At 36.9% G+C, this 26,971-nt stretch overlaps 1 protein-coding gene across 5 annotated transcripts; it reads left to right on the top strand.

The window, feature by feature from the left end:
• Positions 1-1,414: 1,414 nt before the first annotated feature.
• LOC124174775 (multiple epidermal growth factor-like domains protein 8) lies at positions 1,415-26,872 on the top strand. Of its 5 annotated transcripts, none has more exons than XM_046554236.1 (26): positions 1,416-1,983; positions 2,246-2,529; positions 3,293-3,456; positions 5,430-5,704; positions 6,023-6,207; positions 6,630-6,969; positions 7,082-7,332; positions 7,445-7,678; positions 7,812-8,096; positions 8,473-8,610; positions 8,710-8,969; positions 9,354-9,971; positions 10,244-11,800; positions 12,189-13,529; positions 14,188-14,612; positions 14,725-15,059; positions 15,145-15,359; positions 15,524-15,803; positions 16,345-16,579; positions 17,154-17,180; positions 17,302-17,617; positions 17,716-17,891; positions 18,139-18,392; positions 18,695-18,730; positions 18,894-19,081; positions 20,598-26,872. In XM_046554236.1, exons 2-26 carry the CDS (start codon positions 2,325-2,327, stop codon positions 21,456-21,458), a joined length of 9,201 nt encoding a protein of 3,066 aa, XP_046410192.1. In that variant the 5' UTR covers positions 1,416-1,983; positions 2,246-2,324; the 3' UTR covers positions 21,459-26,872. The 5 variants fall into 5 exon arrangements, with proteins under 5 accessions (XP_046410195.1, XP_046410192.1, XP_046410193.1 ...); XM_046554237.1 differs by having other exon boundaries at positions 1,416-1,987; XM_046554239.1 differs by lacking the exon at positions 17,154-17,180 and having other exon boundaries at positions 1,415-1,983.
• The last annotated feature ends 99 nt before the right edge of the window (positions 26,873-26,971 follow it).

The raw sequence follows: 26,971 nt of genomic DNA, 5'->3' as shown, positions 1-26,971 counted from the left end.
TAGCTTGTGATTTTTTACATCATTGTTTTCATTCTTGAAGGCAATAACTTTTTTCGAAATGTTTCCAATCGATTTGAATTAACTACAATATTTGAAAACTTTTATATCGACCGACACAGTGAAAAAATCTGAAACAATTCTGAAAAATCATGTGCCAGATATCAAAATTTGTGAGCCTAGAGCTGGAGTAGACTTTCATATTTATTCAAGCTTGGTTGGAAAGAAATTTTTTTTAAATTAGAAGAAAACTTCAGTTTATCATGGGCGGTTTAATCAAATATTTCCATATGCAATACTGGATTTTTGACAATTTTTTCAGTTTTTTTCCAGACTAATTAATTATTTGCAATCACTTTTTCATTCCTATTAATGATCATATCAACGGTTCTTTAATGCTAGCACTGTATACCGTTTCTACGGAAATCTCGTACGGACATCTAAATACAGTATCAATCAGTACTCAGTATAAGAGGACACAGTAGTAGCAAAACATCACTTGTGCCGACATATACTGTATATCAACCGCTTTATTTTATTCGAATTGACAGCTATTCAGCAGCACAGCAGCATACGAAATTATGTTAACGTATGTATGTATGTTCATCGCGTGTCAACAGTGCGGTTTATTTGAATTTGGTGTTACTTTGAAACTTGCGTTAGCGTTTGCGTTGACTATATATCCTCAGTCAACGTATTTGTGGTATCATCGACCGATAAAATCCAGCGTAAAAGATTAGCTATCTAATTCTATTTCATAATACTATAATGTATATAACGAATAACTATTTCACAAATAATATTTATACTAATTTAATAAATGAATAATAAATATGATACTGCAATGAATAAATAGAAATAAATATTTAACAAATAACGTGTAACGAAGAATAACATACTTTTTACGCTGGATTTCAAATATTAAATACTAGTATTCTGATTAGGGAGCTTAAGGGCGCAGGAGAAATTGCAGTATTCTATTACGCCGTATCAATTTTAATTGGAATCCAATAAGACGAGTCGGTAAGTGCAGGGTAATAGAATTACCCCCGGACCATAGACTATAGAGATAGACAGCGCGGTCTGTACATCGAGCTGAAACCACAATTACAAAGAGAAGCGACAGCTGAAGCCGGACCTTTCTGTTGCACCATCGAAAGAGTGGGGAGCAGCCACTTGGCGAAGAAAGCAACGAGGCAACTGGGGAGGTACACTCATATAAGTCATGTGTTTCCCCCTCCAAGTCATGATTATAGTGAGAAGTCCAGCTCCAGCCGTTGCTCACTCTTTCTAATTACAGCTTCAGCTTGGTGCACAGCATGGACAAAAGAATACTATCTATTTCTATAAGTCTATGACTGTGAATTAGCAGCAGCGCCCCAACAAGCTGCGGCCAGAGTCTGAAATTGCAAGACCGTGGGTCAGTATAAGTATACACCACGGGGCAGCAGATCAGCAACAGAAGTAGTGGGATGCTCCCACTCCGAGAATTGACTGAGTGAGAATCGAGAGAGAGCCCGTAAAAACATTCAAGGTGTCAGTGGATGTCAGGTGTGTAAAGAGGAGTGAGACATCGCTTGAGGCTATACAGCGTGTATTTACAAGTTACAAATTGTAGCCAAACGACGAATTAAGTGATCGTGACTTTCGCCGATTGAGTTTCATAACCACTAGTGGTTTGATCAATTTTTCGAAATAAACACAAGGCGGAGCGGGAAAAATACCAAGGCAAAACTGTTCTTGTTCGATCCCCCCAAAAACAACCGAGTAAGCTGTTTGCCACGAGCCTTGATAATGATTCCATTTCACGGTACTGGTATTAATTAACCAAGAACCAACTCGACCGCTCGCTCGCTTGCTTGGCTGGCTCGAGATGGGAAGAAATACCTGTTAACCTTGGCGCCAGTAACTGGACGAGGAATCGCTATCCCTCTTCTACGCCCGATCGCCTATGTATACGTTCTGCGTATCAACAAAATTACACAGGTACGTAAGTATTCTACGCTCCTAACTCGTTCGCAATAACTTGCCGCAACAATCGGAATAAAACTAGCCTAACTTGCCGTATATTCACGGTCAGACGAAGTGATCTACACTTTACTTCAAGTGAAAATCACCTTTCATACATACGTTACACTTTTACCTCTCACCTTCTGCTTCTTCTGCTTTCCTTCCTCCCATGCTTTACTTCTCGACATTACTATTATTCTCATTCTCTGTTTTTTATCTCTTGCATCCTCTCCGACAGGAAGAAAGCGACGATTGAGATCTGGTCAGTTTACAATGCCCATTATCTTTACTATCGACATCTGCACCTATGAGCCGTGATGTGGTGGACTAAGGTTATCGGAATATGGCTGGCGACATGGGGTTGCCTCTTTCGAGGCATCAATTTAGCACCCCAGGCGAGTAAGAAGCAAGTTCCGTGCGACAAAACTCGTAAAGTCTTCACAGACTCGTGGGGCATCATTACCGATGGTCCTACAGGCTCCAACTACACACAGGATTCGCACTGCGAGTGGTTGATCAAGGGTAATAAAGATGCTGAAAAATAGTGTGTAATCGCTACTTAAGAAGTTGAAGAACACAGGTCAATTGCTGAAATTTTGGGAATTTTGACGGATCTCTGATCAAAAAAACATCCATAATTTGTAACATTCTCAGAGAATCAATGTCCTCTTGCGAAGAGTCATTCTTTGTTCTCTACTAATGCCGCTTAATTATTGACCGCCCACTAAGCTCACTAGACCTAATTTGGGTCACTTTTTTTTGTAAGAGGTCGCTGTAAGTCACGTGTCATCTATAGCTCAATTTCTTGTGTTTCTCTCATCATGAAATTATTAAATCATATTTCTCTCGGTAGATGTCTAAAAATATTTGTAGGGATAAAAATATTGTTAATATTTAAAGAAAAGTTTCATGCTTCAATGTTTAGCCACACCGGTCCTCTAGTTTCTACTGATGTAGCAATAAATAATTCTTATCACAGAATCTTTGGAAGACTTCAGAGTAGAAGTTCTTGAATATTTTCCATAAGTTGTATAGAATGTTCATTATGTACTGAGAAGAATGAAATTTAATGTGGTTTCAAGAAAAAGTGAAAAAATCAGGGATTCAATGTTTATTCAGTATAGTGGATTTTGTCATACACATCTATACTCAAATCCTTGTACAATTAGATATGCTAAATTGGCAGTGATTTTTTAAACCCAAGCAAGTATTCTGTGAACCATGATAAAAATGATGTGTAACAGATAAGCATTTCATATTTAATTTAATTCTGTTTATTATGCAGCTGACAACAGTCGCCAGTTTATTACGCTCATCTTCAGAACAATGGAAACAGAATGCAGTTACGATTACGTCTTCGTTTATGACGGGGATTCATTTAGGTCTCCCTTGCTAGGCAGCTTCAGTGGCAAAACTGGGCCTCAAAACGTCACTTCATCCTCTGGCTACGTAAGTTAATCACCATTCGTTTAGTACTACTATAATTTTCTTCGCACGTCAATGAGTCAGTTTTTTAAAAACTGATCATTTCAAAACTGACAATCACAAGATAAATAAACACGTCAACTTGTTTTTGTAAAATTGTCTGTCGTCTTGAGTGAAGAAACAAAGAAACAAAAATACATACTTTGTTATATACATTCTTTTGTATCCGCTCAATTCGAAAACATCATCACTTTGCTACATCTTTCTATATTCATTTGTACATTGATATATTTCACCTCCCTATTCCGCACTGACAATGAGGTGGTTTTGATGTGAAGATTCAGCGTCATTGCTTCTGTTCTGCTGTATTTTTGCATTTTTTTAATCCTTGCTTATCTACTTGCGTTCAGCTTAATTATCTTGCTTCTCACTCTGTTCCCAATTATGTACTGTTGTAGTTTTGCTCGCTATTAGTTTTTGTTTCATCGTATTGTACTATTGTCTATACTGTTATCAGAATGAATCTGTTCTAAATTACCTATTGAAATAGTTTTAAATAACAAATGCAGAAAAAACTATTTTTCACTAAAAAACCTGACTCGTTGAAGTTTAATGGGCAAAACCAATCATTTCACAAAGTTACTAGCATGATTTGATTGCAATTTAGAAAATTCTGTTACTTCACTAAATGTATCTGATTATAACTGTGCGAAACTCGTCTAGATTAATTATGCAAATTTACCGTTATTCAAACTTGATGTGATCCTTGGTTCTGATTAAGTTTACGATGAAAGATTTACGATAGTAATAAATACTGTGATTACGTATCATCCGATCGGATATCTGAAGTTATTTACAGGTGGGAAAATGAAATTGATGATGAAATCTTGAGATTGTTTGAATGAAAAACAGTACGAAGTTACAGAACTAACACCTTTCCCAATATTTCGTCTACTTTGTAACTATTGAAAATGTGCATCTGAAAGTAATGGCAGACGATGATCATGCGCCACTATTTTATCTCAAAAATGAATGCTATAGAATAGAAACTGCATTTTTTTTAAATCCTACAAGTAGACATATAGGTAGAAAATCCAATTTTTTTAAAAACATATTGCCACACTTTAGGAAAGCATTCGCCTGGTGTTGTTACATTTAAACATTTGGTAATTTGGTCCTAACACTTTTCATTGTTTTTACAAATTAAATTCAATAGTGATAACACTAATGCTACCAATGACTGCAATCATTGCTAATAATTGTGATTCAAAAAGCGTCAGCTACTCTGCTACTATTGTTATAGACTACTTTACTAGATACTACCTTATCAGCTCAAGTTGACAGGTGAAAATTTTGTGTAATCTTTGATATCGTAATGTTATTTTTCAATCGTTTTTTATTATAATGTCATCGAACAGGAATGAAATTTTAACGAACTTACAGCGTTAACAGATCCTCCTTTAGTTGCTTCAGACAATGATGTGCTAATGTATTGAAAAACTTATCAAATATAATACAATTAGATACTGAGCTTACGGAAAATGGATGGAAAAATTTTGCTCTGTTGCCTGAGGCCTATTCTTAGTAATAAATGTTTTCTCTCTGTGATTATTTTGTTTTTCATGGGCAAACCATTGCAAGTAATCATTTGATACCAAACCAATTTATTAAAAATTCACTCTGCTATTAATACGATTATCTTCGAAATAAAATGAGTTTTTTTTTTTTTAGTCTTAGAACTGGTTTTTATATGGCACTATACATACATGTTTAACATCCGATTAGTATTCTAATGGTAAACCGAACAGACTAAGTTCTGAAACATTCATTCAAAAATGAATTCTGCTGTGAGTTTTTCACATTGAAAGTAATTAATCCTGCACAAGTTTTACATACCTTTTTAGAACAAACCAATCAATTGTAAGCAACTGAAATCTCAGATTGATAATGAAGTAAATGAATTTAACTAAATTTTAGGAAAAACCTTTCGATTGCAGATGCTGATATTATTGTACAGCGACACTAACTATGTGCTCAATGGATTTCAAGCAGAATTCTCAGTCACAAATTGCCCAAACAATTGCACAGGCCATGGAGTGTGCTTACAGAACACATGCGTTTGTGAAAGCGAATGGGGAGGTAAGGACTGTTCGAGAGCTCTCTGCCCAGACAAATGTGGAGGTGGTGTATGCAAAAGAGGAAGATGCCTCTGTCACAGTGGATACTCAGGACAGTCCTGCTCACTGGATAGAAGAGATGCAGTCGGCAATAGGTACATTTTATTATCTTCATGTCGTAATGTCTCTGTTTTATTTCCCCAACTCCATGTTCATCTCATGATGCATAACTAATTTCATTTCGTTCATAAAAATTACTACAATAATTTAGAAATGACATATTTGCACAGGAAAACTTCTTCAGATCTGGGAATTTTCAATATTGAATCTTCCAACAATCCGGTCACAAGATATATTTGCAAGGAGGTCTAAATAAGAATGGTTTTTATTGAGTTTAGTAAGATTTTGAATCCATGAAAGAAACTCATATTTCTTTGCCCCTGGTTACCGTTGTTTTGCTATCTGTATTTCAGATGGCATTGGCTGTCACATTCTGAAGGCGGTATGACTCCTCGTGCAGCTCATACTGCTGTTTATGTCAATGAGACGGATGCTCTTTACGTCTTTGGGGGGTATGATCTGAATCACATACTTGGAAATTTGGAAGTATATCGGTTTTCTAACAGCCAATGGGAGGACGAATATGGAGTGGTCCTTGGTGAGTCGGAACTCCTCTTGAAACTTGCCGCTAAAAAACTTATATCAGTGATGACGATAGCATAACAGTGCTTCTTATGTCTTACTTTACATTTTTTCCAATCATTGTTTGTAATTCATGTTGTTTCAATTCTAAAATCCATTATTGAATTTAGTACGTGTGCTGTAAACTCAATCATACACAATTCAATTCAAACATAGAATAAAAGAGAGATTGTATATTTTTTTTGACCACCATCTTTTTACCAAACATCATAGAGGGTGTGTGTGTGTGGAATAAATTGTCTCCAGCCCTCTTCTGGTGCCCTGTCCCGCTAAAGTCGTTTATGCAGTCTTAAAATTTTACACTTTAACTTAGTGTGAGATCCGAAAAATGTAATAATCATTTTTAGTAAACGAGAACACACCTTGCTTGCTCAACAGAAGGAGCATCGTCGCCTGATTATCTTGATCCAATGCTGATAACAAGCGAGCTAGAGAAAGCCGGCCCTGGTGGTGAAGAGCGATTCGGCCTACGTCCGACATCGTTTTTTAGAAATCTTCTCTATAGTATCAAAGATAACAGCACATTTAGTTTGAGGCACAGAGCAACTGTTGAGGCTGGTCAACATGGATGGAGAGAGCTAAGAAATACCCCTGAACATCGAGAACGAGAGAGGAAAGAGCAGGAGGCAAGGGAAAAGGAACTCAGGGAGAGACGAGAGAGAAATGAAAGGAACGAAAAACTAAGGCGAAAGCATCTCACACGGCGCCCGAGACCACGGTATTCGATTTTAAAACAACATGACTGATTTTCATCTGAATTTGGTTGCATGTTCATTTTTTGTTTTTTTATGATATGTTGATCTTATTTCAAAATTTGTGCATTTGACAAGATATACCAGATTTGCTGAACTCGACGAAGACTCAGATGAGCCTGCCCCAAAGACTGATGATGATATGTCAAATTGGGAAGATAAAATATCCGCAAGTAATCCATTGGACGAAAATCCTTACATTCAGGAAATTATTGAGCCCAAGTTCACGACTGAATCTACAATAGTTAAAGAAGATTGTACGACGCAGAATCTTGACGAGCTACCAAAACCCACTTCGAGATATGGTCATGCTGCTTGCAGATACGAAGGTTGGTAATTTATTGAATATTTTTTAACTGTAATCACTTTTTAATTGAAGCAGCAAAGAATTAAGGTATGCAATACGAGTTGAACTGATGAAGTTTTTTTGTTTATTCTCAGGTGGCTTTGTCATATATGGCGGTAAAGTTGAAGATGGTTCACTTTCTAATGAACTTTGGCATTACGATGTTGTAAAACGAACTTGGACTCTGCGTGCCAAAAACTCACCATTTTATCCGCCTCGATTGACAAGACATTCCTTAACTCTAGTCAACGATGAGATATATTTATTCGGGGGAAGTACAATTGATGGAGAATTCTCATCGAATCTTTATAAAATTAGCCTAAATTTGTGTAAGTAATTGGAATGAAATAAATTCAACAATAGTTATTTATAACTTGCAATCAAAGTAACAACGATTTTACAAGATTCAATATCTTAAATTTACAATATAAATATTCTACTTGTCTATTCCTACATTTTTAGCTGACGAGACCGCATCGGAAAGGTGGAGAGAAGTGCGTCCCAGGGGTGGCAAGGAGTTGGATGTTCGTGTTGTAGCACATAGTACAGTTTACCATCAACCCACAAATTCTCTTCTGATCTACGGTGGCGTTGTCGCGAGTGTGGCTCGTTTCAGCAAACTTTCTGACAGGATGTTCGTTTTTCAACTTGACAGAAAGGTCTGGTCGGAGATCCATTATCCAAGAGCTCCTCTGAGGGATACGTATGTGCCACGGGAACGTGCTTTCCACACAAGCACTATCATAGGTAATCGTTTATCAATTTAGTCATGTTCAACAATTTGATTGAGGTAACAGGACTGGAATCACCTTTTTTTTTTTTTAGGGAATATTACACTGATAATAGAGTATCAACAAATTCGTTATTCTTCTAAATTCTTATTCGACTTGAACGTTAATTTTTTATTTTATTTTTCTCATCTGAAGGAAAATGGCTTCTAGTAATTCATAACGTAAATCTTGTAGCATACGAAATAGCGTAAATAAAACACTAGCAATAGAGTTTATACTGATCATAATTTGGAACTGGCTTATTGGATCCTGGTTCTCGTGACTAAAAATTGACGAAGCCATTCAAAGAAGAAAACATTTCAAAAACAGTAATTGTTGATTTAAACCTTCAGGAAATTACTTGGTCGTATTTGGTGGATACTCTCATAGGCATAACAAGGAGGAAATTTGCTACGGCAATCAGATGTACCTTTACCATCTTGGCTGTCACGCTTGGGTCAGTCACGACATATTAGGACAGAGCGATAAATGTAAGTGGAAATTGATGTGCAAATCAATTAATTTCTTCAACTGTATTTATACAAACTGAACTATTTAACCGTACCTATTTTTTTTCTATTCCATTGCAGCAGATTCATCTCCCCACTCTCAATATCCCAAACAACAGGGAGTCTTCGCTCATGCCGCGGATGTGAGGAATGGAAATACGTTGCTCCTTGTCGGCGGTTATCATGGCAATGTAAACGCAGACCTCCTTGCTTATACTTTGCCACCGATGCTGGCTCCCAGAGATGGCGATTATATTGAACCAGAACAAATTTGCTCAAGGCATAAACGCCTTGCAGATTGCGCGGCTAATCCTGAATGTGGTTGGTGCTCCGCTGACGAGGTTGGTTGTCATAATGTTTTATGTTTAAGTATACAGTTGTGTGGGAGCTGTGTGTTTAGATTGACCGAAAAAGTTTGCTTTTACTCCACAAATCTTTGATCGAGGTTTCAAAATTTGATCGTTTCAAGATCGTATTTTCCACTATGCAAGAAATTTTTCATAAATGCTTTAATCTAGCTGCTGATGTTCAAGTTCGAATGATTTTGTGGCGTCTAGCTATCAGGGAAATTGTGCAATTGAGAAAAATCACAAAATCTTATTAATTGAGAAAAAAAAACAGAAATAGCTAGAGTACCTTGAATATCAAGCTCACTGAACTATATAAGGACTATATGAAGCTTTTCTAATTATGAATTAACAATAAAATTAACGAAATATTTTCAGACTTGCTACGGTCGAACTGTTGGTAGTAACTGCACCACAAATTTACAAACGACAAGGTGTCCCGGCATTTGTCCAGCGTTGGGAGATTGTCATTCGTGTCTAATTCATGGACAGCCAGGTGGTCGTTGGGGAACAAGCGCAAGGGGTGGAACTTCAGTTTCGAACAAATTGAATCTCGGTACGTGTACATGGTGCGTTCAGAACGCAAGATGCCACCACAAGGACGACAATTATGGTGTGTGCGGTCTGCGGGAAGACACAGCATCTCAGATACCCGGATGGTGGGGTTCAAAGGGGACGGAAATTGCGAAGGTCGAGGAGTGCAGAGAACTGGATCGACGTCCTGGACTAACATTTCTCAAGTATAAACCACCGGTTAATTTTAGCCAGCCTGATTCTGTAGCTATCGTCAATGCGACTACCGTCGACTTTAACGTACCGTCAATGCAAGGCGCCAAAACAGAGTCTGGTCTTGGTGGAGAAATGATCGCTAGACTGCTTGGCTTCCTCAGACCACCTCAATCTGTCTGGGAAAGCACCGCCGAACATCTAAAGATCTGCGTAAGCTATAATAGTGCAACTCTTCACGTATCGCACAGCGACGACGCTCGAGAGTTGGTGAGTTTGTTATGAAGATTATCAAATTTTTGCTCTGCAAATGTCAATATCTTAAGAATTTACAAAAATTAAAGTGAGGTAGTTTGAGATTTTTTATTGAAGCTACTAAAATTAGTCATTTTTTTGGAAGTTATCATCAAAAGCCACTTCTTAAGAAATATCACAACTTAATAGTTTTTTACATTACTGATCATTTAAAAAAATTTCACCCACTTCTTTATTCGTACCTCAACTTGTGAGTAAAACACTTTGTTTTTTCCCTATTCCTCAAGGCTTTAGTTGCTAATCTGACTGCCGAGGCATCTCAGTGCATACCCACAAACTGGCCAGACGGAAACCCAACGATGTTGCTACCAGGTCGTTATCTCCTAGACTTTGAGTCAAGACGTATGGTGACGACGAACTATGCTTATGCCAGTAAAATGGAAATAACGCATAACAAACGCAACGAGAATCCAAAAGTGTTCACCTTTGAATACCTTGAACCGTTCCAAAACGGCTCCTGTCATCAGTACCATAACTGTCTTCACTGTCTAACAGATTCGTCTTGTGGGTGGTGCGAAATAACGAACAAGTGCATGTCTAGATCGTCGAACGAGACTGAAAACTGCGCAGCTAACGTTGAGTGGGATGACGATGGACAGCCAATAAGCGAATGGCACTACCTCACTATAACACCTTCAACCTGTGCCAATTGCTCTAATTACATTTCATGTGAATCGTGTGTTGGAAGCAATCTGTGCGAGTGGTGGACCGAGGAAGCTAAATGCGCAAGAATTGGCCGTCTACCTAATGCTGTCGCTAGCGTTGATCGCTGCCCTGTACCGTGTAGGCAGAGGTCCAGTTGTACCCAATGCCTCGACGAAAGAGGACGATGCGTTTGGTGCGAGGCCACACAAGAGTGTTTTTCATTCTCAGTTTACACATCTGAGTATCAGTTTGGTCTTTGCAGAGAGTGGATGGACCAGGCCGGCTTGATGGGAATAACTTCAAGGTCGAGTTCAACACTGACTGGTATTGATCAGTGCAAGAGCTGCGGACGACACGCAAACTGCTCGAGTTGTCTTCATTCCCTGAGTTGTGGCTGGTGCTACAGCTTGGAAAATCCTATTACCGGAGTCTGTGTTCAAGGTGATTTCAATCAACCCCATGTAAATTGCAGCGCAGCCATTAATGCCAGACAAAACTCTACTCTAAATCCCGAGGACGCTGGATGGGCATATGCCCAATGCCCGGATGTCGATGAGTGCGATCTCGGCCTTCACGATTGTCACCCTAACGCCGCTTGTACAAATACCCATGGGAGTTTCAGTTGCCAGTGTAAGAGAGGCTTCAATGGAGATGGACGGGAAAACTGCACCAAAACTTGTTACGAAAAATGTGTTAACGGATACTGCAGTGAAGCACCCGATTATAAGTGCGAGTGTAATTTGGGATGGACTGGACCAGACTGTAGGACCAACTGTGGATGCTATAATCATTCCACTTGCGTTCAGGGTCCTGGTGTTTGCGACGAGTGTCAAAATTGGACGACTGGAAAATACTGCGAAGAGTGCAAGGCTGGGAGCTTTGGAAATGCTACCACAAGCTTGGGGTGTAGCAAGTGCAATTGCAACGAACATGGCGATAAGGACAGTGGCGTTTGCGACCGACAGACTGGGATTTGTTTCTGCAGGGATAACACCAAAGGAAATAATTGTGAATTATGTGAAATGGGGTACTATGGAGATCCGAGGAACGGAGGAATGTGCTATTACGGCTGCATGGCCAGGGGTATGCTAGGTGGTGAAACTGCCGGAAGACAGGGACTGGGAAGCAGACACTCGCAGGTATGAGAATTAACTTTATAATAAACTGAAAAAAGCTGGGAAATTTTATAGATTTTAATTGAGGGTGTCTAGCATCAGAGAATTTTTGGAGAACCGGTAAGTGTCAGGGAACTTGATATGCCATTGATTCTTAGACACCCAGCTGTCTATTGTCTTTAATAATGACGTTATACTTTACTGTATACTTAGAACGTTATATGAAAAATCACTACCTGGCAACCGTACGATTATTTATTAATATAACGTTCTAGATTTGATTTTATAAGGTAGTTGATAATTCTTGGGGAAAAACAATTATTTTCATACAATACAAAACCTAGTAACAAAATCTTGTTTACTGAGATTGTTACTGTATATTTTGTATTGCAATGTGCAATCCTATTCTCAGGTAGCTCTTTTGGAAACGCAACAAGGAGGACCACCGACCAGAGAATGTCTCTGGATAGTGAGCCCAGCATCCGGACTTTCTCCTGACACGATGACGCCAAGTATACAAAGTGTTATACAATTTACGCTTCATGACGATATCGATATAAGCTGCCAGGAAAACAGTGTATACGTTTATGATGGTCTTCCTGATTTTGTGTCCACCACAACTAGCCACCAGAGTCAACTCCTTGGCGTTTATTGCACAGAGAGTACCAACTACCCTGTGACTGTTGAAGCGAAATCAGGATTTCTAACTGTGCACTATAAGCAGCTCGACGACGTTGAAGGTTTCAACGCAAGCTACGTCGTTATGACTTGTAACAATTGCCCTGACAATCGAGAGTGCAGAAATGGTAACTGCTTGTGCAAAACTGGATTCGTTGGTATAAATTGCGACATTGAACTCTGTCCAAACAATTGTACTGCGTTGAAGAAACAAGGCATATGCGATAAGAGCTACGGTCATTGTGCCTGTACCTCTGGATATGGGGGTCGCGATTGTTCGGTTAAAATAAAGGAAAACCAATTGGTTTTTACGGAGTTATTTAACTCGGAATACCTTGCTGACAATCTTGATCATCTTCGAAAAACTTTGCCCAGATTTGGCCATAGTCTCGTCGCCGATCGCAGAGGAAGCCTTTGGATGTTTGGTGGCTATTCTCTCAGTAACGGACCCCTCAATGATATCAGACTGTTTGATACGAAAAACAATACTTGGATGCCGGTTACCGTTGAGTCAACCTCCGAGGCGTCGATGCCTCAAGGACGATACTTCCATGCCGCGGAAATAGTTCACAGTAGACAGCAGATTTACGTCTATGGTGGTCTTTCGGTGAAGGAGGAGGGTGTGCAAGGATTGTCTAACAACACGCTAGATGACTTTTGGAAATTTAGTCTGCAAAATCAGAGATGGAGTCATATTTCTCAGGATGCTTCAAAAAAAGAACCGCCTCCATTGGCCGGACACACTTTGACCCTTAGGAGAGATGGAGAATCGGAAAGTTTGATACTTGTTGGTGGATTTAGCCCAAAATATGGATATCTTGAGACCGTTTGGGAGTTTAATTTGGAGTCTGAGACATGGGACACTATTAATACTACTGGAAATGGTCCGTTGGGTGTTTACGGGCATTCGACTGTTTATCATGCAAGATCCGAGAGTTTTTACGTGTTCGGAGGATATACCTATTCCATAAACAGAACCTTCATCTCCAACAAACTTTACGCGTTAAATTACAAAACACGGGTTTGGTCTGTGCTTCCTCCATTCATTGATGAACTAACTGATGGGAGTAGCTTGGTAAGCCACCCATAATTTGTTTAATACTTTATTTAGGTTGAGAAATTTCACCGTTTACTGTAAATAGTGGTGTTCAATGGTCATAGAAAATTTGAAGATAGCGAAGTTACAGGGAATTTCATACGATTTTTAGAATTTTTCCATTTTTATCCATTACACAGTTATAAATTTCGAAGCAATGTGCACCGCCAAATTCAAATTATGACACGTTTCATTCCACTATTATATATTTGCAACTAATTCATTACCAATTTTAAGTTTCATAAAACCGTCAAAATTAACTCAAAAAATGTTGCATTACCATAAGCAAGGAATATCCATGCTAACTTGACAACGTTTTGGAATAAGATATACTCAAAAATTCTATTGGGATTTTGCAATTAGTAAACAACAGTTTATTTTGCGGGCAACATTTTCCGTGATTGTTTCAGTATATTAAAATTCTTATTTTCGCTTGCAGAATAATGTCTTTCAAACAGTAGAATATACAATTATTATTCACAGACAGTTCATTAATTGCATTGCAGAGAATTGGTGAATCGTGAGAAATTGAGCCACTGAATTTTACAGCTAATTCTAATGAAGAACTATAAAATCTTGACTAAATTGGGGATATCTGAAAACGAAGTATGTGATGTCTGTATTTCTAACTTTTCAGCCACAAGCTCGTTTTCTTCACTCTGCGGTTACAACGGATGAGTATATGGTAATTTTTGGAGGTCGTCAGTATCCACGTAATACGACAGATTCGTTAATAGCCTACAAATATTCGTGCAATCTATGGATACGCTTGATAACTACAGACATGGAGATCATAGGAACACCACCACCTCCTGCTTATGCTCATGCAATGACGCATGCAGACCCAGAAACTAACGCTATCTACGTCGTAGGAGGATTTGACGGTGGAATTAAAAGTCACGTAACGCTGATAAACATACCTGAAGATCTTTGCAGTCTTTGGACAGATAAACCAACCTGCCGAAAATATTTTGGATGCTCATTCTGCGCCGTCACCACTCTATCAGGGACAAATGCGACTTACTGTTTCTCTAATGAAAATCTTGACAATAAAGAAGACAAGTTAGTATAATTAAATGGAATGTGATTTAAGGGCTTTCTTATGCCTTTTCATATGGTTAAATGTGATAAATAGATTAGAAATAGAGTAACGATCTCTATTATTTCTTCTTAGGTGCGACGTTAACGTCACACAGGCACAGCGGTCTAATGGATTATTCTGTAACGCGGACTGGATGGCGTCAAGGACGTGTGCGAATTTTAAAACTTGTACCGAGTGTTTGGCGCAGTGGCCTTATTTCAAAGGAGATGAGCCTGTCTGTAAATGGTGTAAAAATTGTCCACATGGAAAGTGCATACCAGCAGAAAAGGAATGCAATGATCAGAAAAAGTGTAATCTCTCCGTAAGCGATGTCAATCAATGCGGAGAGAGGCAATGTCCGGCTAGTGATTGTGAGAAGTGTAAAAGCCTTGGGAACTGTGTCTGGACCAGACAAGTATTAAAAACTTGTAAGCAGTTTCAAAAATCTCGAGTTCTTCGATTTACAAACTTCTTCAACGTCCTTCTATTGACATATTTTGTTTGCTTTCACAGTTGAGCTCGGCATCAAAGTGTCCGCAGAACCTGTGTATGACTGGAATTGCGTCGCTGAAGATATATTCAACAGATCCAGCATAAAAATGAAAAATACTCCGCAGGATCAGTGTGACAGCCGATGCAGTGATCATAAGGATTGTAAGAACTGTCTTAAGGGCACAGGAGCTGAAGGTGGATGGAGCGAATGTCGATGGTCAACACAGCTAAACGAGGTAAAGATATAGTGATTATGATTCGAGTTTTGTATCCACGTATAATTAATCGAGTATATGATAATGGATACTGCATTGTGATGCAGCCTCTGAAAAAAGATATAGGTACCTATTTATTATTTTATACACCTAATTTGCGAGAACAATTCTTTCCCTTTTCCCAGTGCATCTCGCCTTCGTATCAACCCCTTTATTGTGCTGGAGGTGTGTGCGGTTTGGTGCTTCGAGGGGCAGATTCTGATCACTGTCCCGAGCCGTGTGAAACTTTTAAGCAATGCAGTACCTGTTTGAAACATGCGCACTGCGGATGGTGCTCACTTGATTCCCAAAACATAACAGGGCAAGGAATATGTACCGAGGGATCCCTTGAAGCCCCTGCGGAACATCCAGCTGGTGGAACCTGTGAGATGTTATACGACCAGTTATATGCAACGCCGGAGACACGTGCGTAAACATTATTTTCTTGTACATCTTGAAATTTTTCAATGCACTCACGCGTGTGATGGATATACCACGATTTATAAGTGTTTGCAAATTGGATCTGGTTAATTAAGAGGGGTGTAAAACAAGTAGACGTTGAAAAAGTGAATGAATTTTGGGAATTTATATCCTCAAAATCAATTATTCAATTCCACAGGGGTTTGGTCTGTTCAAAAGTATGGCGATCACCGTCCAAAATGATTGACATTATTCTCAATAACAATGTTTCCTATGAATTGATTCTAATTCGAAAAATATGGGAATGAAATTTGATCTATATACTTTTGAATAGAATAATTGCTTGTCGAGGTATAAACTTTCAATATTCACCCACTTTTTCACTCGTTTACTCGTATATACCCCTTTGAGAAAAATTGGACTTACTTATCTTTGACTTGAGGGTCAAGAAATTTTTTTAAAACATCTGGCAGGCATGATATAGCATTTGAAATCAAGAGATTTGGTTTATCTTTCTTCTTGTTTTGATCTTGTGATTCATTTGTAGCTACTACACCAGCTTCTGTACCGCAACTATCTGATTCTACTGAAGAAAAAGACAATGCAACAATGCCTATACCAGCCATAGTTATTCCTCCGAAATTTTCATGGCACTATGTGAGCTGCCCTCCAGAAAACGAGTGCAACAATGGTCATCACACCTGCTCACCACGAAGCGAACAGTGCGTCGATATGGAAGAGGGATTCAAATGCATCTGTGGTTCTGGATACAAGTCTGAAAAGTACGAGTTCACTTGTTTCAATCAAAGTATATTTATACAATCGGGAATATCATTATCTGGTACTAATCCTGTTAGGATCAACACCTTTCAATCGCTGAATTTTACTCTCTCCGTACACTTGCTGATGCCCAGTTGACTTTTTCATCAACTATGCAAATGTGGTGTAAGATAAACTTGACTGAAAATTGAAAAACTTTTCTTTTGAAACTCTAAGAAATTTTCACTTGCTTCCTTATTGTACATCCTGTAAAACTCAGTCATGTTTTTAAGGTGATTCTTATTTGGGAGTCGAAAATTTTTCTTCATGATGTCCCCCAACCTGTTCTAAATTATTGAAAAAAAATCTGTGTAAAGTTTTATATGTTTTCCCATAGATGTAGCAGCTTGAAATTTTACACAGATTTTTTTTTAATGATTTCAAACAGTTTTGAGGGACGTCGTAAAAAAGAAAAAAAAAAAAATTCCAAGTCCCACATAAGGACCACCCTAATGTTTTCTCAATTTTATCCCTGAGTTTATAATCATGTGAATTTGAGAACATCATAACATTTATTATTATTTGTCTTCTTTGCAGCACCACAGCTGTCAATGAGTTTGGAAGGTTTGTGAACTACTTGATAATTTAAAAAACACACTATTTTTCGTCAATCAAATTAGCTACAAGTAAATTTCTTAATTTGCCAATATGTCTCACACATTTCATTCTTGTAACTTTCTTTTAGGAGTATCTGCGTTCCTGTTTGTTCGCAAGGTTGTGTCCGAGGCACGTGCATTGAGCCCGATGTCTGTCGTTGCGATTTTGGCTATGTGGGTGCAAACTGTTCTATTCAGTGTCAGTGCAACGGTCACAGCAACTGTGCTGGACCCGATAAACTGGATGTGTGTCTGGAGTGCCACAACAACACAATGGGTCCCCAGTGTGAGAAATGCTTACCACTGTTTGTCGGCAATCCGGCGGACAACGGGCAGTGTGTACCCTGCTTGGATTACTGCAGTGGGCATACTCACGTCTGTATCAACGAAAGCATGATTGTAACCGTAAGTAATGTTGGTCCACTGTCGTGCATTTACTCATTCGAAAATTTCTGTTCTCTGATGAAACTAGTGGAGTTACATACCGTTTTCCTTTCATTCAGGACCCGAGTGAGGTAGGAAAAATGTCCCCGGAAATGTTGACGGAGAAATTAGTTGAGGGACCGATAGCTAATGCGAGATGTGTCGAGTGCAAGAATAACACAAAAGGAGATAAGTGTGCGGAATGCATCAGTGGGAATTTTAGGGGTACCGAAGACCTTAGAGACGTTTGCAGACCGTAAGTTAAAGCAAATATGGTTTCATTTATACAAATATTATGTTTGTTAGACTCTCAATTGTATAATACCATACTAATTGTATAGCTCTTATTTAATCTATGACTCTCTTTCAAATTCACTTTTCAAGTATATTGTAGCCAAATCTTTGTATTTTTGTGGCGTTCTCTTCTAGACTTGAATTAACTAGACGGAATTATTTGATTCATTCATACAAGATCCCTAAAATTTTGCTTTTTTTTCCCATAGCTGTGAGTGTCACGGTCATGGAGATACGTGCGATGCAGTGACAGGTGAGAAATGTAATTGTGGCAACAATACGGAGAGTGAGCAGAACTGCGCGAGTGGTCCGATAAAAGCAGCTAATACTGGAGCCACCCCCTGCTGGATGGTTCAGTGCAGTAAGTGTCGGGAAAATTATGCTGGAACACCGACGATGGGTCACCAATGTTACAAAACCGTTACTGTCGACAACAAGATGTGCTTCGATTCGAAATTAATAGGTGAGTTGCATAGCGTGAATTTTTCATCAAAGAAATATTTTGGACTGTGTTGTGTTTTTGTGATGATATCAGGTTGTTACAACTTTTAAAAAATATGTAACGATTGATTTCTACCACGAATTAATGCAGTATTGTTTTCACTGAATATCAACGATCATGGAAATATTAATAAATATCTCTGACTTTTCGAAATTTTGCGGACTACATTTCTGAATTCAAGTTTTGAAAGATAAGCGTGATCGTTGGATCAGTGAATTACATTTAGCGGTGGTATATATTTTCATAAATGATTATTCTTGTTGACTTGCACCATGCTTTTATGTCCGGAGGATCACATGGTTTGTACGACTGTTTGTACTCCTCTTATTACGTTATGTCTCCGTTAATTCAAATATTCCTCCACATAGTGACATTGAAGTACATAATAATATATGAATATGACTGAAAATCGATTAAAAAAGCAGCAAGCATTTCTGCTAAAACTTTTTGCCATTATTTCAGATGAGTGTAAAGTCAAACCCAAACCGCTGAACCCAGGACAAACTGTATTCTACATGGTTCAGCCAAGGTTCATGAATGTTGATATACGAGTTATGGTTGATGTCACTCAAGGTGCACTAGACCTCTTTCTTAGTCCCAGAGACGACTCTTTTGTCGTCAGTTTGAACAGCTCTACGGGATATCAGGACGTAAGTTTTATTCAGACATAACATATCTGGAAATATGAAAAATGAGCATAGAGTTAGGAGGTTTTCAAGATTACAGTATAACTTAAAATATCGACTCATGAAGTTCGATCAACACTTCGAAATATGAAATTGGTATAATGTCGATATTTTTCAAAATACTATTTCTAACAAATAATTATGTACGAAAATTTACAACATCTGTACAGTCATCTGTAGTGGTTATTTAAGATAAAACTTGAAACTATACGTTGTTTAAACGCTTGCAAAATAATATTGACAGAAGATTTATTTCTAAGATCAAGTTCAACTTTGAGACAATGAATGCTTTTTACAACTCTGATCAAATTTGAGTCAAGTGTAAGATAATTTATTCAGTATATCTACCTGTCAATAACACAAAACTTCGACATTTATTACTTCATCTTGTTACTGAAACAGTCTTCTGAGTTCATATATTCATATACTGATTTTTACACACATATCCAAGTATCGTAAAGTATTCATACATTTTGGAATCTTATTGTCCTATTTACAGTGTTAATCTACCAATCTAGACAACAAAACTGTTGCGATTGAAAATTCAGAGGAATAGTAATAGAATCTAAAATTCACCATTAATAATATAAAAATTTTATTTGATCCGCGAGACACCAACAATTACAACTTTATACGGAATTGAAAAAACATTAAACTAGATTTTTTTATACAATTTTATAGAACTTAGTAGAGGCAAATCACGAGGATTCTATAAAACTATTATACAGCCTCACAGGGGCTTTGAATCATTTTATTGAATCACTTTGGTTATCTGAGGTTTCAATAGGTGATGTAGTTCAACCAGCTTAACCAGCCAAGGCAGTTAACCTGTTTAATTAGTCAATGCCTAGATCAGTTAACCGGTTAATTGATTTCCATATAGATCAATTTTCAGGCAATTAAATCTTTAGACCACCGTAGATGGTTAACTGATCTTGACCAGTGGGTTGGGAAGGCAGTAATCACCTAAGGGAACAATCGAGTTTTATTCCTGTTTTACGTGTAGGACTCTATTCCCGACTCAACTTTAGCCAACATTACTGACTTGAAAAAAAGTAAAGAGAAAATCTAAAAAACGCATACAAGTTTATGGATGTAGGTCGGTGGGAGTCAGAGCGTGGGCGCGGGTTTAGGGCTGTGGGGGAGAAGCTGTCCGTTCGCCAATAATATACTTTTTAAAAATAAAAGAAAATTTCTAAATTCAAGGAAGTAGAATAAAAATAATTGTTTCACATTCATTCGATATTAGCAACATCAACAATTCATATAATAATTAATCAATTGATATTTACTTTTTTTACTGTAACGAAAAAAATGAGAAACTTGTTTAAATTTTTTGTAAAAGCTTCAAAATGACAAGAGCTACAAAGGAAATAATATGCCACTTGTGGCCCACTTTTCACGTGAAATAAGTGAACATTATGGTTGAAACAGGAATAAACCAATCAAATAACAGGCTTGACAATTTTTTTTTGCTCAGGTCGAGCTGGATAGTCGGTTCAAAGTACGCAATGACTATCACGACGACTGGTTAGATAATCACCCTTACAACAGGATGCGGAGGGTTGAATTCCACCCTCAAGAATCCTCGTCTTCTCAGTCGAACGGTACAACAACAACGGAAAGTAACTGGAACTCAGCGGCTCAGTACATTGTAATGGAACGTTACGCAGAGGGTCTGGCAACCTTTGTGACGGTAGAACAGCGTAACACTTTCCTAGTGATAAGAAACCTGACGAACAGACTGGTTCTCACATTGCCACAGGACAGGCACGAGCTTGGCCAGACAAAATTCCATATAGCACTTCGTGCCATAGACGCTCCGAGCCCAGAAATAAACGGCAGAGCCGCTTACGGCATGATTTTCTTCAGGCAGGACCAGCTTCATATCGACCTTTTTGTATTTTTCTCGGTATTTTTCTCCTGCTTCTTCCTTTTCCTAGCAGCGTGTGTAGTTGCTTGGAAGACAAAGCAGGCAGCAGATATCAGGCGCGCTCGGAGACGACACGTGGTCGAGATGCTGCACATGGCTAAACGCCCGTTTGCTTCCGCCACTATTTTATATGACAGGGACGGCTGCAGCGGTCTCAGTCCCAGCTCTCCTCTTAGGAAAGGACGGCGTAGTAAACAGATGAACTTTCACAGTGACGTCAGACCTGTCGCTGTTGAACCTACAGACGACGGGGTTGCCGCTGTCGCGACTGTTTTTATTCGCCTACCTGGAGGACGACAGGCACCCGTTAAACTTGCTTTGGGTAGTTCTCTCATTTTATTGGCACGTGTTCATCCTGTTAATGGGAGAGCGTTTTTGAGACGCAGGAATAGCCATGCGCCAAATTAATTATAAATTTTACACAAAGTCCATGTGACTACTATTATTGTCATTATTATTACTATCGTCACTACAATTTTTCTTGTCTCTCTTTATCAGTTATCATTGCGTCCGTATGTTTTTATCATTATTAATATTATTATCGGTATTAGTATTATTTATACAATTTCAATGATATGCAGCTAAACTTTTATTTTGAAATTGCTACTACATATTCATTTACAATCGACAAATATAATTTGGGTTGTTGAAATAAGTTTTTTTCGGTATATATGGTGCGACTGAATTTTGCTAAAGAAGAAAGTTTGAAAAAAAAATAATCTTTCTTTTTTCTGATATAATTCTGATTTTTACAAAGAATACTCATGTCGCGCCATCACCTGTTAAATGTTATTTAATTTTTGTCATTGTTATTATTATTATTATTTTGTTTCGTTTCTGTGTTGAAAAATTGTCTTTCAAATGCATGGAAGCCTAGTTTTCACAATAGGCTCTGCTATACTTTTTTACAGTTCGATGAAAGTTCTCTGTTTGAATTCACTTGTTCAAATTTTTGTCCCTAAATTTGCTTTGATTCGAATGTAAATACTTTCTTGCAACATTTTAATTGTAGATATGAAATTTTTTAAACATAAAATGAAACAGTCGTTGGTATGTGGATTATGCGCGGGTTACAGCTCACTTTAAAAAAAATTTGACCCGTGTATAATATTATGTAGTATTTTAATATATTCGATTTTATTTTTCAATAATAGGTAATATGTGTTGCTATATTTAAAGTCACACGACACTTTGTGATTTGTAGCAATAAGTTAGGCCACAATTATTTTTTTTTTTTTTTTCTTTTGTTCTTATTTTCCGTCTTTTTAACGGCTATTGCCAATTATTATAATATACAAATATACATAAATAATTATACAATATTTTTACAATCGAATTTAGACATTCCTAGGCAATATTCCGACCGTAATATAGGTACACAAATCCTATATAGAATAACAACTATTTTACAACACTCTATTTTGGGTAATTATGGTTTCTTCGATACGATTAATATTATATTATTTTATATTATGATTGATATCATGATATTCCTTGTTATTTTTGATTTTCGTTTCTCTAATAATGACAATGCCGTCTCGTGGAGGGGACTGTACGTTTGTACATATATACAACAATCTGTAATTATGTATTAATCGCTAAAAAATTACACTAAAAATTAGTATTAAGTCTATCTATACATGTAAGTATGTGTATAGGTATATTATAATAGATTAAGAGGTGTAAATGGTGAGGTAAAATCTATATGAGAATAAGTCTTGATATGCTAATTCACATACAAATACAGGCGTGCGCACACACAAATATACAGGGTGTGCCATTTTAATCAAACATGTCGAGTATCACAAAAAATAAGCGGGTTACAAAAACAAGACAGATCAAAGTTCTATGGTTTTAAAAGGGGCAAAAGATTATTGTTCCATGTTTACCTTGAATCAGAAAACTTAAAAAGCTTCATCCCGTCACTCTAGTCTTTGAGACATTGTTAAAAAAATTAAAGTTTGATCTTCTCCCGATGTGTGTTACAGTTTTTATAAAAGGGAAACGCCAATTACTTCTTTCTCAGAAAAAAAATAAAAAAAAATTTGTTGGCTGGCCAACGATGCCATAATATATCCCCTTAAAATCATGCAACTTTTTTATGAAACCTAGTTTTCAAGGCGACGAAGTTTTTTTTTTTTTTTCTTTTTAATTGGATGATTTATATACGAAGCATTTTGTGCCAAATCGCAGTGTTTCGAACGTCACCTTCAATTTGGATAGAACTTCATCAGGTGATAATAGCACTGTCAAAAGACTACTGGTTTTTTATTTTCACGTACGATTGTCTTAGAGTTCCGATTATTCACACCTGTTGATGATTTTGATTTTATTTTTTCAAACCATTGAACGATTCTAAAAAATAAAACAACGTCTGCTGCAGTTTTCGTTGCATCCCGTGCAAATGCGGGTCTTTTTCTGTCGCGGCATCTTTGGCACGTTGAGAAAACGGCTGTTTAAAAAAAAAATACATCGATTTGAATTTTTGAAAATTGTAGAAAAATTTGACAGGCTTTCGAGCATCGCGAAGAAAGTTTTAATACCAAAAATAAATTAAGAAGTTCATTTATTTAGAAATTGAAAAACCCGAAGTTTTTAAAACTTCGACTTTTCACGTACTTCAAGTCGGAGAAATGTTTTGCAATTGAAAAAAAAACCGGGGGCGTTTTGAAAGGACAACAAAACTCTGCGATTTAGCATGGAATGACTTATATACGTATACGTTTATATTTCCCCGAGATTTTTGTGCTTAGTGGAAAAGACATTGATCGGATTTTTTTTTATAACGATCTTTATTGACTGCGTACATTATCATTGTTTATTACCCCGTTCAAGGGGAAAAATTGTTTTGTGTTCCAATGGCATCAAATAGTTCTATATATAGCAGATTCTGTACAATGGAAACGAGTAGATTCGAGCTCAGACGGCTAGGCGATGAAGAGATAAGAGAGTAAATAAAAAACAAAAAATTTTTGAAATTTTATTGAAATGTGACAAATAGAGGTAATATTGCTGTTATAGTAAAAAAACAAACAAAAAAAAAAAAAAAAGAACTCAGCGTAGATAATCGTAACTCGTGTTTTATGGAGAGAAAAAGAGAAAAATATCTTCACTGTACTATAGTGGAATACCTGTATACATATATGTCGTATACAATATTATATTATTTACATGTAACATAATATAAGATAAATGTAATATATATGAGTCGAAACTTGAAATCGTGACACGAGATTGTAACTCATGGTTAACGTTTGATTTATAACTCCAGGGATGTGTCGTGCCCCATGAGAGTATATCAGGCATAAATAATGTTCTTTTTAAAAAGCTGAAATTTTTTTTTGACAAAAATTAATACACACGAAATTTTCCAAATAACTCGAAGGGGTCCAAAGAATTCCGTTAAAACACGAAATTTAGAAAAGAATATCGTTAATTGTACCGGAAAACGGGTGGATTTAAAAATTCACAGTGAGTATACTTTCGTCGGGTACTATTTGTCCCTGAAATTACAAATCAATGCTTGACAGTTCGAAATTTTGAATACTAGATGACATTGTTCAAATATTTATCAGATCTGATGACTGAGGAAATCGAAAGATAGCAAAATCGTCTTTCTATATCTCTCTTCTCTTTAGCTCTCTTTGTCTCTAGATCATGAGAAAACTTCAAAATGTAGATATATAGTTTGGTAAATCGTACAGCGTTTAAAATGCTATATTGCTGTAAGAAAACGAGTACACAAAACATGAAAAAGAAGATGCAAAGTACAGAAAATTAATATACGAAAGATACGTTGTTACGGTCGGTTAAGTTACGTTCTTACAAATTAAGGCTGCTATACTGAAAACAGGGAAGTGCGTGTTCGTCGATACTACAGCATATAAAATGCGTAAATATACGCACCTATATACATGCGTTGGGCACTCTAGTGGAATTCACTTGACCACTTATATCTATTTATGCTAATTTTCTATATTTTCCTTACAACTAATTTTTAATAGTAAAGAAATGACCGAAATCAGCATCACAGAATGAAAAAATTAGGATATTTTTCTGTCATTCAAGTTGTGCAAAACTTACGTGAGATTCAAATTTCTTTTCACCTTAAATACGTCGGAAAGTGACGACAAGTAAAAGTAGGAAAAGTCGAGAGATATACTCATTCATATGGCATTCGTACCTTTTTCGGTCAAAGTCAAACTTCAATAATTTGATAGATTGATGATGAATTCGAAATAACGATGCATCATTGTTGTCAAAATAATTATGAAAGATCACATCAAGAATCATAATAGAAAATAAAAAAGAAGCTCAAATTTTGGATTTGCTCATGCCAAGCTGACGTATTTTTATGTCTTCCAAAAAAACATCGGTGACAATCGTCGTGCAAAGTCGTACAAAAGCCATTCGGTTGGAAAAAGTTGGTGAAGACGTTGACAAATTTCGTATCTAAAATCTCTCGTTTGCACAAGTGCCGTTTCATCTATTGTAAAGCAGAGAAAATTAATGAAATCAATGCCACGGGTTAATCAGAGTACATAGAATAGAGTGTTCCATCCGCATGTATGTATTTCGTACAAAGATTTATGCGTATAATGTTCATTCTGCAAAAGTACGAACGAGGACCTGGTAATGTTATACTATGTTCAATATATTATTATACTTTGGACGAAAGTAAGAAAAACAAAAAAAATAAGAAACGAAAAAACGAGGAATCCGTCTATTTTAATTTATCTTATATTTTATCTCATTCTGCTTACGGTATTATACAAATAGTATAAGGTATTTAGGTATTTCATTTTGTATTATAACACTTACCTTTTGGATCCTGCACCTTCGGAGACTCAAACCGTGACTCTTTGTTACCTAAAATACTCAATTGGGTTAGTAATAATGATAACAATAATAATAATAACAATAATATTAACAGTAACAGTAACAATAATGATACAATAATCATAATATTAACAAAAAATACGTGCTACAATGTAGATATGCATATAATGACACAATCAATTTTTCCATTGTACAAATATATGGATGTTATGTTATTGTTATTATTTTTTTCTTTTTTTTTTTTGTATTTTGTAAATATTGTAATATTGTGTAGTACAATGTGCACAGCAACAATAATTCTAAACGCATCTATCCCGTAGCGAAGTTTGCAGAAGGTTCGCAATGGTAATTGATGTGTTGTTGCAAAGTTGGAGTTAAGGGATCGTATAGCTGAGTAATGTTTATTGGGAATATCATGTTACTTTGCGATATTTTAATGATAAATAATAATCGCCAATCCGAAGCATAAAAATTCGAAATGTCTGGAGGCGTTGAGTTTTTTTTTTCTCGGGAAAAAAAAAACAAAAAAACTTCGTTCTCAAACTGTTTACTAAATTTTCAAAATCTTGCGAGACTTTGAGAGAAAGTAAAAATCGTAATTTTGAATCATACAAATTCGTGTAAAATTTTGATTGCGAAGGCGTGAAGGAAAAAAATTGAACGTTGGTTTAAGAGAACTTGCAAATCACATAGAATTGGATTCTTTTTTACTGGCCGTTTTGAAAATTATGGTAATTACCAGCATAGGACCCTTTAACGCAACAAGTAACAAAAGTAGCTCAGATGCAGATAATATAATATGTAATTTACATGTACGTATTCGTATATGTCGCTGTAACTAAGGTTGTGAAATGTTAAATCTCATTAAAAAAAAAAAAAGAGTCATACGAGCTAAGGTGACGAGGGTCATGCGTGCGTAATTACTAAAGTGTATCGTGTCTGAATTCCGAGATCTGTTAATAAACGAGTATGAGATTGCCGAATTTCCGGTTGGTCAATATTGTTTCCCTGTAAAGTAATTGCGGAGTTGCATGAAAACGGCATATCAAGTGTACAAATACACTTTTCACGTAATACGGAAA

This window comes from Neodiprion fabricii, chromosome 2 (assembly GCF_021155785.1).
Source record: "Neodiprion fabricii isolate iyNeoFabr1 chromosome 2, iyNeoFabr1.1, whole genome shotgun sequence".
Classification (NCBI taxonomy): Eukaryota; Metazoa; Arthropoda; class Insecta; order Hymenoptera; family Diprionidae; genus Neodiprion; species Neodiprion fabricii.
Note: the sequence above shows the minus strand (reverse complement) of the source record. Positions and strands in the feature narration are given on the sequence as shown.